General features: G+C 39.7%; 1 protein-coding gene across 5 annotated transcripts in view; it reads left to right on the forward strand.

Moving 5' to 3' along the window:
• Positions 1-15,671, forward strand: part of agap1 (ArfGAP with GTPase domain, ankyrin repeat and PH domain 1) — a 671,134-nt gene that overhangs the window by 230,750 nt on the left and 424,713 nt on the right. For 2 of the 5 annotated variants that reach the window (XM_048599130.1, XM_048599131.1), the window contains exon 1: positions 6,982-8,942. The exons of 2 other annotated variants lie outside the window; for them this stretch is intronic. In XM_048599130.1, coding sequence (XP_048455087.1) covers positions 7,421-8,942 — 1,522 coding nt within the window. In that variant the 5' untranslated portion in view covers positions 6,982-7,420. Of the gene's footprint in view, positions 1-6,977; positions 8,943-15,671 lie in introns of those variants that run through there. One more of the 5 variants, XM_048599134.1, reaches the window with a different exon arrangement.

The following is a 15,671-nucleotide window of genomic DNA, read 5'->3' on the forward strand; positions in this document are numbered from 1 at the left end:
TCATACCCAAAGAGTCCAGAACAATTTGTTGCCACCAATCACAGCAGCTCCACAACCATATAACGCTCCAAGAAGCGTTAGAGTCCAAAGCTAGAGGGCATAGGTTTAAGATGAAAGGGTAAAGATTTAAAAGGGACCTAAGGGGCAACTTGTTCACGCAGAGGGTGGTGTGTGTATGGAATGAACTGCCAGAAGTAGTGGAGGAGGCTGATACAATCACAACATTTAAAAGGCATCTGGAAGGGTTTAGAGGGATATGGGCCAAAAGCTGGCAAATGGGACTAGATTAATTTAGGATATCTGGTCAGCGTGGACAAGTTGGACGGAAGGATCTGTTTCCACACTGTACAGTTCTATGACTCTAACTAGCTGGAGACAGAAAGCTGATGACAGGAAGGTGAGATTAGGCCTGGGGATTGGAGGTGTTGATAGAGAGATTAAGGTGATGGAGGAGCACCACTATGGCAGGCCTTACATGGTTTGTTCAATGTAGAAATAGGGCCCTTGAGAGAGGCACTCCCGTTCTGTAGGAATATACAAATAGGCCATTCGGCCCCTGAAGCCTGTTCCACCATTCAATGAGTTTGTGGCTGATTTGGCAAACTAACTCCATAAACAATTTCTTAATAAAAACTTATCTATCTTGGGTTTAAAATTAACAACTGATCCAACATCCACTACCAATTGTGGAAAAGTGTTCCAAACATCTACCATCCTAACATTTCTCCTAAGTGGTCCAGCCTTAATTCTCAACCCTGTGCTTTCCTGTTAATATATTGAAGATTTTGATCAGATCACTTCTAACCTACTAAATTCTACAGAAAACATGCCCAATTTTGGTAATCTCTCCTCGTGTTGTAATCCCTGAAGTCCAGATATCATCTCGTGTGAGCAACTTACTGCAGATGCTGGAAGCTGTACTGAAAACAACAATTGCTGGAGACTACAACAGGTCAGGCAGCATCCATGGAGAGAGAGTGAGCTAATGTTTCAAATCAAGATGACTCTTTTTCACAGCTGAAGTGAAGCGTGGAGGGTGCTGCATTTATGCTGTAGTTTGGGGGGGGCGCATGGTCGGGTGTAGAGTGCTGGGGGAGAAAAGATGTTGATAATTCAAATTAAGTGATCAGAATGTGAGAATGGCAGAACAATGGTATGTCTAAAAGCCAAACTCAGAACAATAGACAGTCCCACTGGCGTGAGGGGGTGGGGACAGAGGACATGGTGACAGAGAATGTAACAAGTAAAGCGAAAAGAAAGAAATGGGAATAGGTTCACAATTTGAATATGTTGAACTCAATATTAAGTCCACAAGGCTGTAAAGTGCTCAGTCTGAAGATGGAGATGTTGTTCCTCCAGTTTGCGCGTAGATTCACTGGAGCACTGCAGCATGCTGAGGACAGACAAGTTAGCTTGCGAGCAGGATGCTGTTTTAAAATGGCTGGCTACAGGAAGGTCGGCATCATGCTAGTGCTCTGACCGGAGGTGTTCTGCAAAGTGGTCACCCAGTATGCGTTTGGCATCTCTAATGTAGTAGAGGGATGTAGATATCATCTTGCAAACATACATTGTACTTCCTCCAAGGCCAGTACGTCCTTCCTAAGATGTGATGCCCATTTCTGCTCACTGTATTCCAAGTGGGGTCTAACAACTTAGTATAACTGCAGCATAATTTCTGCATCCTTACCAACAAAGCACTAATAAAGTGACTTGCTCACCCCATGTAAAGTTATGGATAGGTGGTTGGCAGGAGGAGGAAAGACCACCTGGGGACTTTTATGGGTTGCTAAGCCCTTAAATGTCTGTCCTTAGTCTCTCAATCCAGGCTGCCGTTCTCAGTGTGCTACTGAGCAAGCACTGTACTGTTGGCAATGCTACCTTTTAGCTAACATGTTAAACTGATGCCCCCTCTGCCTACTATACTGGACCCAAAAATTTGCATCTTGGAAGAAAGAGTAGGGTAGTTCTCCTGGTGCCATTTCCAATGTTCCTCATCCAGTATCTCTGAAACAGATTATCTTGTTATTAGTACATTGCTGTTTATGAGACTTTGCATCATGCAATCTGGCTGCTGTGTTTCCTGTATTAGAACACTGAGTTTTTCCCAAAGTAACTAAAGTAAGATCACAAAAGGTGTCATATAAATGAAATCCTTTTTTTCTGTCCTGTCTTCCATACATCTTTACAATATTCAGTTTAATACCAAATGGAACAAAGTTGAAGCAAACGTGCTTGTGATAGTTAAAGTGCTTTGGAATCGGCCCCATTTGGAGTGCTGATAATAATATGAAAATTTGTCTTGCAACTTTAAAATTCTGATGGTGGTTCATCTTTAAAGAACAAGGCAAGACTAGGCTGTATGTATCTTTGAAAAGTGTAAAGCAAAACCACTTTCAGCGGCATGCTAGAGATGGAAGTGCCATTTTGTTTGTAACTCAGCAGTGCGATTTCAGAATTGTGTTCTTTCACTATTGCCTAGACTTCTAAATCTAAAATAAATCCTTTAGAATTTGCCAATTGATTATCACGTTAGAGTCATTTCAGCACAGAAAAAACGACTACTGAAAGGAAAATAACTTTGTGAAGACTAATGTTACATAGGAACTTTTTAAAAGTACAGTAATATTGCCCTGTTAATATAGAGAAATGCTGTTTTAAAAAAAAAAATTCACTGAAAAGTAATCATTGAAAAATGGTTGATGATCCAAAGGGGATATTGGGGAGTGACAGAAAGCTTTGATTTTAAGGGAAGGCATTAAAGGAGGAGAGAAAGAGACTGTGAAAGAATTCCAGCACATGGTTTAAACTGGATAAACAGATGGTAACAATTGTGGGGCAAAAGGAAAGAGTAGATGCGCAAGCAGTCAGAGGAACAGAGTTCATGTGGAGTCTGATTATAAGGCTGGAGAAGTCTGCAGAGATGACATAGGGGAACAAGGTCAAGTTGGGATTTAAATGTGAGAATGAGAATTTTAATTTTGAGGTGTTTAGTATTGGGATCTGATGTTGGCCCACAGGGATAGGACTGAGTGGGACATGAATAAGGAAATAATTACATCTCCTGTCAGGGTGTGATGTTATGGTTGTACTATGCATGCAGAGTTAATACAGTAAGTCCATGGTATTAAAGATGTATGAAGTTTTACAGTCCAGCTTTATGTAATTGCATTATGTTTTGTCCTGTACACTAGTAACCTTTTTGTTTTATGATCAAAGACTTTGTGTTTGGAATTTCCCATGAGGATGAGATTGCAATAAATAGACATGAGTTGATTGCCTTCTGGTGAGGTTAGCTAATGGGCTTGTGAACATCCAGACACTACCAAATCTGCCCCACACATGTTTTGTTTGGAAATAAATATTTAACCACATATTCTGGAGATGGTAGTTAGTTGCATTTTGGCTCTGGATGATGTAGCATTCTCAGCATATGCCAGGCGTATTTGTTCTTTAAAATAGTTCCTACTTTTGTTTCTGTTTGTAAAACTAGCTCAATTCTCCTTTAATATATTCATTTCTACCCTTTTTAAAGCTGCTATACTTTGTTGGTGATACATTGTCTTTATAATCTTTCAACAAGGAGATCTGGTTTCTATACAACCTGATGGATCTTACAAACTACTAAACTAAACAAAAATGGTTTTGTCATGTCATAAAGAAAACTACAACCAACAAGAGTGATGAAGAGACAGAAAGGGAAAGGCATTCATTTTGTTTACTCAGATTCTAATTATTTCCAGTCCCATTCCTGGGAAGCTGGAAATTCTTGTAAAAATAGATTCCATAAATGCTGGATATTTAGTACTTTTTTTTCCAATTGTCATTGTTAATGGCTGAAAATTTTACGGTAGATTTTTAATTGGAGTCCATTTCTAACTTGAGTCAACAATCCGGGCATTTACCAAAGGAATACAAGTTGACTTGATTTATCCTTTTTCCTAGCCCCTTGTAGGTTGGTAGCTCCCTTGATGGCATCCCTAAGATTAATAATTCATTACATTTAATTTAGTGTAATAAACGTTGTTTCAACGGAATCTTCCCTTCACAGTGATACAGAACATTTGCAGTTAGTGTGTACAATCTGGACAACAACATCAATGGACATCAAGTGGCTTTAGTAACAAATATACCTGTTTTTTCCTTTGAATTTCTTGGTAATGAATGTAGTCCCACAAATGCAGAAGAGTCTCAGTCTATTAATAAGGGACCCATTAAACTCTGGAATGTGTTCATTTTGTGAAAAATTATTTAAATTTCTTCAAGAATAACAGTGATATTTCATACCCTAGCATTTTGTTCACATTGGTTACATATTATATTAAGGGTATTTGTTATTTTCCTACTAGCTGTGTACCATGTTATTTCACGAGTTTTAGTACCTTACATTATTTTTGCATTTGAAATCTTTCCTTTAGCAGTAGGTTAATATTAACAAAGTTTTAAATCTCATTGAGTGGGTTGGTTAAAATGTTTGCATATAAACTTATAAATGATATTAAATACATGCAACACTGTACAATATGGATTTTATTGCACTGCTTCTGAATGTGTGGTAGCATGTAAAACTCCTGAAAGAGCCATTTCTGAAGAAGGGTCCAGACCCGCAACGTCAGCTTTCCTGCTCCTCTGATGCTGCTTGGCCTGCTGTGTCCATCCAGCTCTACACCTTGGTATCTCGGATTCTCTAGCATCGGCAGTTCCTACTATCTCTGAAAGAGCCATGTGTTTTGAGCCTTTGACACTTAAAGTAACTCGCTTTGTAACACTGGAGCATATCTTGGATATTCTTGGTTTCCACAGTGTAAAATCCTGAGATACTCTTGGTCTTCTCACTGCACATGCAGAGAGAAAAATATATTGGGGAATGTTTAACTCAGCAGGGAGGACAGACATTATAAAAAATAGACTTTGCCAGGTAAAACTCATTCTCTCTTCAAGCTGTATCCTTGAAGTTTTATCAAGTGATTTCATAGAGAGATCAGAGAGTGCTCTAATTCTGTCCTGATCTGCTGTACAAGCATTGTTTCAGCATTAAGATTGAGGTTTTCTCTCTAACTTTCTCTGTTTAACATGCCTTTGTTTCACTGTGGAATCAACTCTGCTGCCCTTCATCCGTTCTTGCTAATCTGCATTGACTCCTGATTCAGTGACTCCTCAATTTGAAAATTCTCATCCTTGTCAAATCCTTCCAAGGTCTTGTCCTTCCCAATCTTGTAACACCATCCTATCCTCCAAGATCTCTGCTGATCCAATTTTGTGCTCTTTGTTGCCTTCATTTTCAATCTCTCCGCCACGGTGGCCATTGCCTTCAGCTGTTTCATTCATAAACTTTAGAATTCTCTTCCTACTCCTTTTTTAAAAATATTTTTGTCACCTGACCAGCTATATCCTCATGTTAAATTTTATCTGATAATCTCTGAAGCGTATCATAATATGTTAAACTAAGGGCGATTAGTTTGGGGAAACCTGTTTAGCATGGATGGGTTGGACCTAAAGGTCTATTTCTGTGCTGTATGACTCTAAATCCCCATTTTCTGTACATTGGGAGTGTCCGCTCAACGCAGGCAGACATAGATGACAAAATTTTTCACCATTACTAATGTCCAGCCTCACCTTGGTCTCAAACCCAAGACTAAAATCATAGTTTGGCAGCAGTGGTCTCTGTTTTCCTGTGGAAACTTGGACAGCTAGATAAATCAATCACTTGAAAGCTCTCTGAGTACACTCTAGCAGTGCCATCACAAAATCGTCAAAAATTGTAAAAGGTCCTTTAATAGTCCAGACCCACGCTGTGGGAGAAATGGCAAGAAAGGAAGTCCCAAACCAACATCCCCAGCGTCAAAGTGTTTAAAACTTCACTGGGCGGGACATGTCAGTCATATAACTGACATAGTCCCAATGCAGCTCATTCATTTGAAACATGGTTAGGGCAGAACACTCCCAGGAGGACAGTGCAAATATTTTAAGGCTGTCCTCCAAGAATCCCTGATGAGAGGTTCATGGGAGTCTGTTTTTGACTGACCAAATAAAAAAGGCTCAGTTGAGAAGATATCACATTGAGACCCTGTTGGGAGTCTGCAGAGCTAAAATTGAAATGTTGGCAATGGTGTGTGAATCTTTAAAACAACTCCTCTATTCCTTCAAGTCCCTTCAAATACCACCGACCCTGCGTATTGCAGAGTCTGTTGACGACGCATTGGACTTATAAACCATTGTGGAATCCACTGAACAAAGGCATCCTTGATCCTCAGAAGTTGTCAAAGAGACCAGAAGTCTGATAATCACTCTCATAAACTGTTTGGAATGATGTAAATATAAGTTGTTCTTGATTGCTCTGCCTACAGAATTCACTGCTTTCACACTACATGACATTATAACGCAACAAGAAGTTGGAGAAGGAATAGGTCATTTGGCCCCTCAAGTCTGTTTACCATTCAATGGCTGATCAAATTATGTCTGATTTGGCAGTGTTCTTAACTCTGATTACCTGTCTGCCTAAGTTTGGAATTATATTCTTAGTCTCAGTGAAGAAGTTTCCACTTTAGTTATTGAAGCCTTTAAATATCTTTTGTGTTGGAATCGTGCAGGTCGTTGACAATTGTTAATACTGTCATTACTAATGAAGGCTTTAAAATGAAGTGGTAAATGCCTCCACGAGAAACCGATTCATGAATTGAATGAGTCAGTAAATTTTCGGTTGCTGTCAGAGTTGAGGCCAGGTGAGTTTGCAGACCAAGAAACTACAGCAGGATTTGAAGGATGGCTCAGCAAACGTGTGAAACCTCCCATTAAGTAATTTTTAAAGTTCTGTTAGGAAAAGCGCTTCAGCAGACCCCGGGCATTGTCGTAATTTTGATATTGGTTGCGTGTTATTTGTAAAAGGTCCTTTAACAGTCCAGACCCACGCTGTGGGAGAAATCCAGGCCGGGATTTGCAGCTTTCTCTGTCTCTCGGCGTCTGATTCTCCGCCCCCGGGAGTCGGTGCTTGTAACACGCCGGGCTGGCGGAACGCATTCGCTTCCCTGCTCACAGTGGTGATGCCGCACTCGTTGCGAACCAGACGATCCGCGCTCGGAGCTCGGTGCCCCCGCAGTGCTCGAAGGCGGGCGATGCAACCCTGAACCAACACCGCTGCATGTTTGCATCTGCTAAGGGAAGGAGGGAATCCATGGCATTCTGCTCCCGAGCGCTGGCTGTTCACACACCTGCCTCTGTGCTGCATCCTGCATAGAGTGGATTTTTTTTTCTCTTATTTATACACACCCCCACACACAATTAGGAGCAGGCTCATGTTGGATGTCCCTCTGTTGAATTGCCTAGTGTTGGATGTTCTTCCTTTGCAGCAGTCTAGCTTTGGATATTCTTCAGCTGTGTGGTCTATTGTTTGGTATTTCGGGTACAGAGAAGGGTGGCAGGAGCCATGTACCTGCTGGACAACGAGCCATATCCCGAGATGCTGAAGAGGGGAACTCCTCAGAGGAAGACTGTCTACCGAATCTCGCTCACTCTTGTCAAACGGGAGGCTGCCACAGCTGAGGCTGGTAGCAAATCCTCGCCTTCCGCTCAACCTGAGGGGCCTCCGGAGCGACCAGGTTGCCCCAGTGACAGCCACCATCCTGGAAGCCAGTGCCTGGCAGAGTGTGGTGAAGCCGAGGACGAATTTGAGCCAGAAGCGAATCTTCGGAGCTTTCGCACCTTCAGCACTGGCCACCTGGAGCTGGGCAGGTTGAAGGTGGCCAGACGATCCCATGATCTGGGCTTCAAGCTTAAGGACAATCCGACCAAAGACCTGGTCACACTGAGATGCAGAGATGGGACTTCAACTAGACCGAGCAGTATGCTTGCAACTGTGGATGTGGAATTAAAAAACAAGAAAAATTGGACCCATTGCACTGAGAGGTTGGTGACAGGGCCTGAATCCAGGGAATGTGTTACCGGGTCCATCAATCTCACAAACCGGGGAAAGGATCAACAAGAAGGCAGAGCTTGCACTGAAGGCAGTCGGAGAGGGGATGCAGCCAAAACAGTTAGTGTAAAGGAGCACTTTGTCCCTTTACAGTCCATTAATGCAGACGTGCTTTATCCAAGGAAATCACCAAGGACAGGTGGCAAGTTGGCTTTGAAGAAAATCGAGACAGCCATCAAGAGAAACTCAAATGATTCATTAAAGAGTCCTTTAGGAGACAAGGAGTTAATCACAATGTCCTCTCCTGGTTCAGAGCTTGATTTCTCTGAGCACATTGTTCCAAAGGGAGAACATGGTTTATTGTCAGTAGCTCCAGCAGTTGGTTCATCTGTGCTACCTGATTATTCGACTGTCTGCGTAGATGCCATCAAACAAACACCTCCAATGTCCATGGCGACAGACAAGAGACACCCAAGTTTACTCAGAAGAAGTTTCAGCTTCAGACACTGGAATGGGGAGCTAGTGAGGTTTAAAGTGTTATCAAAGGAGAAACATCATGGCAGTTCCAACTGTCTGTCTGGTGGGGATGCTGGAAGCGAATTCAGAAACCAAAAGCTTGAGCCTTATTGTGGGGAATCTGTAGCAAATGAGAAGCGAAACACCTTGGATGTTGGAGAAGTGCTGAACAAAACTGATCCACTCTCTGAGCCTGGGCGATGGGAGCGGGGAAAACGAAAGAACAGGACTTTAGACAACAGTGACATTCACAAGCTTTCTGAAAACTTAGAGATGGGGAAGGATGGCTTTTTAACGGGTACTGTGAGATCCAGTTCCCAGGAGCACAAACTCTTCAGGTTTTTTAGTGGTATTTTCTCAAAGCGTGATGGTACTTCAACACCTGTTACAAGTCCTTATGGAAAATCGCACAGGGATTATGTTGCCAAATCCAAAGGATATGCTTGCAGCCAGAAGAAAGGTATCTCACCTCTTGAGCAGTCCAGCAGTGAGAGCATTGATGAAAATACTTATCAAAATGGTATGGCATTGATAACATTCTGCTCTTTGAAATTGTGTAAAATTTGATAGCTTAGACATATTCTGAAAATTTAACCAGTAGTTATGCTTTAACCCAACAATTCTACAAAAATAAATTGGCAGAAGACATGCCACTGGATTGCAAATCAGAAAGTTAAGGAATGGTTGGTGGGGTCATATTAGTGTAGGTGGAAAATCATGAATTCATGAAATACAAGTACTTTGCTGTGCTGCGTTTAAGTCAGTTAGAAAAAAATGTTAATAACTGATGATGTTTGGTTGACAGAGGTTGAAAGTTGAGGTTTTTTCCACCGCAGCATGAGGGGTTTTAGCACTCAACATGCAAAACCTTAATGGATTGTATTCAGTTTCCCTTTAGAAAAGAGAAAAGCCCAGACAATTAGCTTTGAGATGGCAGTTACATTATCTGTATTCAGCAGTCCACATGATAGGTGCTGGAAAGCTTGTAATTACAGGTTGGAAAAATATTTAAAGTGTGGCATTATGCAGGCAGCAGAAGAATTCAATTTTGCAAGATTGTACGTGGAGGTGTATTTCATTTTGTTGAATTTATTTGGGTTTCAACTGCAAAAATCATTGACTTAGTGCTTGAAATATTTGAGATGGAAGTAATGTCTTCAGTTGGTATTTAATCATTAATTTGTCTAGAAATAAGAATTGTGTACATTACTGTTTGGCCCTTACTTATTGGAAAGCTTTTATAGTTGTCAGATATTTATTCTATAGTTACAACTAAAATATTCAAATTTAGAATTTTTTTTGTATCGTAAATGTACAGGATCTTGACACTTCAAAACATGCTCTCCAACTATACAACATTGTGTTTTTTGTTTCAAATCTCTTCTTTGCGTTGCAGATCATCTTTTGTAGTCTCTACATTTTAGGCATTATCGTAACTGACATTGATAAATGCAAACATGTTTATGGTTTCAACATATTAATTAAATGTGCCCTTTTGGTAGAGACTAAATATCGAAACAGTCTTATGCAAGAATGTAGGTAATCATAATGACTGCTGTAAGTAAATGGGAGTCTAATACATTTAAACACCTGTCAAGAATTGGATAAGTTGTTCCTTTTTTAAAAGACTACTATCAAATGGCACATTTGACGTGTAGAAATCGGATGGAGAACTGTATTACAATGTTAGCCATATTGAGATCTTTATCCGTAGAGGATAAAGGTCAGATAGAATTAAGGGAATCATAGACTGTTAGGGTTTGAAACCTGTATGAATATTCAAAAGTATGCCAGATGCTGACGGTTAGCACTACGTACTGGGTTGGCAAAAAAAACCTATGAATTTGATATTTCTTTGTCATCTGTAGTGGCAAGGGGAATATTTCCTTTAAGATTTGAAAAATGGAAAAGCTCATTTGATGACATCCTAAGACTGAATAATAACTGAATAGCTACTTGAAATTATTTATCATAAAAGTTGAAAGAACCACTATTTCATTTTCATATCAGTATTTAAATAATGAAATGAGTTATCTAGCACTGGTTTGAAATTATTGTTAATATTTAATTCAAAAATAATGTAGACATTGTTTAAAATTAAATTCTGTACACTAGTGTTACTTTCTTGTGTAGCATTTTGCATCAAGAGATCAAAGACCTATGTAAGTAGCATTAGTATTACTTCAGTGTGTGCTTGCACAGAGACAGAAGATACTTGGTAACCTGAAACGTTAACTCTGCTTTCTTTCCACAGATGCTGCCAGACCTGAGTTTTTCCAGCAATTTCTGTTTTGGTTTCTGATTTCTACAATCCAAGTTCTTTTTTTTGTTACGGGAACCTGGTAGTTGGTTTTGTCAAAAACTAACTAATTAGTTACTGGGCTTGGTAACTAGGGAATTATACATTGTTATTGAAAGCTATTCACACTATAAATAGCCAAAAACACCTAAAGAGATTTGGATTTGAATCCCAACATTAACAAATGTCATTGTATGAGTTTCTAGTTGGAAGAATGACTGTAGCTTCCAACAGGTCATTTAGGTGATCAAATACAAACAAGTGGTTTAAGCTAGGCCCTTCAATGTATTGACCAATGTAGTCTCTATTGTGCAATGCTTGAAGGAGATATTTGATATGAGTTCTGTAGAGGAAGATGATTAGAATTTTAAAATACACATATGAAATATTCCTATGGAAAGGTAAACTATAATTATAGCACCATATATCATGGTCTGAATGTAAAAGTCTGATGCTATTATTCTGGTGCACTAATCAGTTTATTCCTGCGGTGTTCATTCATGTCTTTGTCACCTCAAGACTCTATTCCAATGTATTCCTATTTGGCTTCCCACCGTCTACCCTTAGGTTGTCTAAAACATTGCCATCTGTGTTCTAACTCATACCAATTGCCTTCACATGTTACCCCTCTACTTGGTTTCTACAGTTGTTCTTGGCCCAGCAGCATCTTGACTTTAAAATTCTTAATCTTCTCTTCAAATCTCTCCATGGCCTTGCTCTTCCCTTTCTCTGGTCTACTTCATCCCAGCAATCCCCCAGGATTTCTGCGCTCATTTGACTTTGGCCTCCTGTGCATCCCCAGTTTTAATCTCTTCATCTTTGGTCACATTACCATCAACAGCCTAGACCCTGAGCTTTGTAATACCCTTTTTAAGCCTCTCTGCTTCTCTACCCCACTTTGTTCCTTCAAGATACTCCTTTAAAATCTCATGCTATGATCAAAAAACCTACTTCATTGATCATCTGACCTAATATTTCTTTATGTGCCTTGGTGTCATACAGAATCAGAGGATGGTTTCACCTCGGGAGTAGACTATTTGGCTTGTCTATGCCCACTCTTTGCAACTGCTGTGAGGTACCTTAGGATATTTCATAACATTAAAGGCTCCATATAAATGTAAGTTGTTACATAGGAGCATAGGACTTTGTAGCAGGAGTAGGCCATTTGGTCTCTTGCGCTTCCTCTGCTGCTCAAAATGATCGTGGCTGATCTGATTGTGGCCTCAACTCCACTTTCTTGTTTGCTCCTCGAAACCTCTGACTCCCTTGACTTTTAAAAATCTATTTTAGCTTGACTTTGAACAAATTCAGTGAGCAGCCTGCACTTTCTGGGGAAGGGAATTCTACAGACAAGCACCCTCTGTGAGGAAAAAAAAAAGCCCTTTTCTCAGTCTTCTAAGGGAGGCCTCTTATTCTTAAGATGTGCTGCCTAGTTCTAATCTTTCTCCAAGGGAAACGCCCAGAATCCAACATGTCAAGTCCTGTCAACATTTTGTGTTTCAGTCTGGTTACCTCTCATTCTTCTAAGTTCCAATGGTTGAAGAACCAACCTTCTTTCATAATGCAAGCCCTTGATCCCAGAAATGAATCTCCTGAACCGAGCTCGGAACTTATTGTTGAGATGAAAATGCTGCTGGTGTTATATAACAGTGGTTAAAGCAAAATTCACTTATAAACATACATATAAACACACATATAGTTGGATTCTGAAAATGTAGCATTTTGTAGTACTGTAAAATCTTGCTTTTAGTAAGAACAAAGTGTGAATGAAAATGATATTACAGATGCCAGACTATGACTATCACAATCGCATGAGCAGTGAAGAAAATTTCAGACTGTGGTAAGAAATATTGCTCCATTGATTTGTCTTGCTATTTTAAAATAGTGTGGCTTCAAAAGCCAAACTGTTCTCTGATACATTGCTTGAAAGTTTAAGTCACAAGTATTATAATTTCAATTATGTCATTGAAAATAATGGATAATCTGAGATAATTTTGTCCAAGAATGGGAGGAGCTTTAACCAGTTTGAGACTTTGAAGTCAATTTGGTGTACCCGAATAGAATTCAGTGGCCAACTTTTAAGCATTTTGTAACATTATACTTGTAGAATGCTTTTAGCATGTTTCTGTTATAGCTGATTTAATAACATGTTCTTTGCAGTGTAGTGCATTCCTGGAACTTGGTGGTAGAATGATTTATATTATTACAATTATAATTACATTTCTTAATGTAAACTTGTTACATTTTCCTTGTTGAATGTTTAAGTTCCTTGATAAATAAGTTGAATCCTGTGCAAACTTTTTCAATATTACCTCACACCTAGATCAGTATATTGTCAAGTCCTTTGTGGGATTCAGCATGACAGATCTAGATTAATGAGTTGTGTGCACTGTGATAGCTATTGTCAGCTAGAGTCAGTTTTCTGTTTGGGGCTACATAGAGAAAAATCAGCCAGCGAACAGCCATGACTGACTTTCAGTGATCCTTACCATAGAAAATGCTCGTGTGTGCACAATAGATGAGAACTGAATAGTGTTGAACCACGATACTGTTCCATCAACTGATAGACAGCTGACATTAAATGTCTAGACTAGTAAATAAGGAATTCATACTCAGATGAAGTATCGAAAGACATTTTGTGACTGTGGAACTGTAACCCATGATGTGTCTCGAGTTTCAGGTGTTCAGAGGAGAAATGGGAGAAAATGTAATAGGGACATAGATATTTTGAGATTTTGTTTTGTGATTTGAGTCCTGTATTTTTGGTCATTATGCAACTCATAACAGTTTACTGGGCTGTTGGGGGTCTAGTAATGGATATTGCTGGCTGTGATGGAGCAAGTATGTGGTGGATTCAACAGGCCAAGCAGCATCAGAGGAGCAGGAAGGCTGACGTTTTGGGCCTAGACCCTTCGGCCCGAAATGTCAGCCTTCCTGCTCATCTGATGCTGCTTGGCCTGCTGTGTTCATCCAGCTCTACACCTTGTTATCTCAGATTCTGCAGCATCTGCAGTTCCTACTATCTCTGTGGTGGATTCAGCTAGGTCTTTACACATGCCAACCTAGAAAATGGTCAAAAGCTAACCAACTGCTTCTAGATATTTTCTAACCAACCAGTTTTGGAGGTATTATTACATACCTCTATTACAGGTGGGATATGAACCCAGGCCTCCTGGCTCAAAAGTAGGGGCACTACCATTACACCAGAAGAGCCCTTGGCCAATTGCTTCTAAACATGTAGCCAATGGAAACCCAGTCCTGAAAGTGTGTCTGTTCACTGGCTTTAGGGCTTAAATGGTATCATCAGAAGATGATAATAAGTATGCAAATCTGAGAAGAAACTTAAATGTTGAAATAGCTAACTAAAACAAGTGTGGTTCAAATCTTAAAATAAATAAGACCTACATTTCAAGGGAACTCTAGAAACATCTTCCATTGGATATTTTCAGTATGAAGCTATGCTGTGATTCACTTTTTTTTCATATTTTTAGGTTTAAATTTTTGACAATAATCAGCATGTAATTTAGTCTAAATACATGACAACCGTCACTTTCCTTAGCCCCTTAGTTCAAAGCACTCCTATACCCTAGACTCAATTCAGCATTGTAGCCCTCCATCTGACGACTCATCCTTTCATAGGAACACTCCTCTTGTTAAACCTCTACCCACCTTCTCCCTTATTAATTCTGTCTGGCACTTTTCTCCCTGTAAAGCTGCGTTAAGCTACCACTTCTAAAGCCCTCTTAACATTTTTAATCTCCAAATCTATCATTTCCTTGAGTATTTCATCTTTGACCCTTGCACTGGGGAGGCTGCTCTTGCTTTTACTCTGTGCCCCACTCAATATTCTTGTAAACAGCAGGAGATTACCAAGTTCTAATTTCCTAATGAGTGACTGTCAGTGTATTTGTATTTGTAATTTTCCTGATGTTGCTTTAGTAGTAGGAGTGCCACATCCTTGGTCAGATTACAAATCTATGATTTTGTTAGCCGAATGGATTGTGTCAGGTTGATATACAATCACAACTTAGCGGCTTTGGCATTATAAATTCTCAAAGGTTATTGTGGAGAGAAAGGGTAATTTAATTTTGGATTCTAATATATATTTCAGTATAAACTGGACTTTTATAATCCTGTCAACAAAGATGTTGCCACTTGATTAATTTGGTTGCAGCAGTAGCTTTTCTGTGTTTCAGTGAGGAATGTATCATCTATGTTTTTCAAAGCTCTTAACTGGAACAAAATATGTGCTGTAGCAGGAGCATTATGAGATATTCAAACAGAAGACCAAAAGTTAAGTCCAAACGATGGAGATTTTAAGTGTCTTAAAGGAGGATTGAGGGGTGGAAGGGTTCAGTGAGGGAATCCCGTAGCTTGGGGCCTCAGCAACTGAGGCATGAGCACCAAATGTGGTGGAACAATTACATTTGGAAATGTAAAAGAAGAGCTCAGGTATCTCTATACTGGGGGAGGTTATAGGGATAAGGAGAGAAGAGCCCGTACTGGAATTTGAAAACAAAGGTAAGAATTTTAGTATTGGCTGCCATTCAAGAGAAGTCGCACTTTGCGTAGAAGTGATGGGTGAATGAGTGGTGCGATTAGGGATACAGCCAACGGAGTTTTACATGTGCTTAAGTTTATTGTGGTTGAGAGAAATCTAAATAAAGTACAGTCTTAGTACCTTTCCACTGTTGTAGTACTCCAACCACATGGTGGGCATATCAAATTGGTGGTCTTTCTCATTTATTGGGGGAGTTTGCTGATTAGGACTCGGACAGCCATATAAATTTATGTGGGCCAATTTCAAACTGTTCACATTAAGGAAGGAAAGATAGATTTTGCTAATTGTAGGAGAGTCGAAGTTAATACATTTCTCTCACGATCCTGAAAGTTCCTCTAAGAAATGAAATATCTTTGAAGATCCTGTATTATGTAATCAAATATTCAGAT

This window comes from Rhincodon typus, chromosome 7, assembly GCF_021869965.1.
Source record: "Rhincodon typus isolate 14 chromosome 7, sRhiTyp1.1, whole genome shotgun sequence".
NCBI classification, from domain to species: Eukaryota; Metazoa; Chordata; class Chondrichthyes; order Orectolobiformes; family Rhincodontidae; genus Rhincodon; species Rhincodon typus.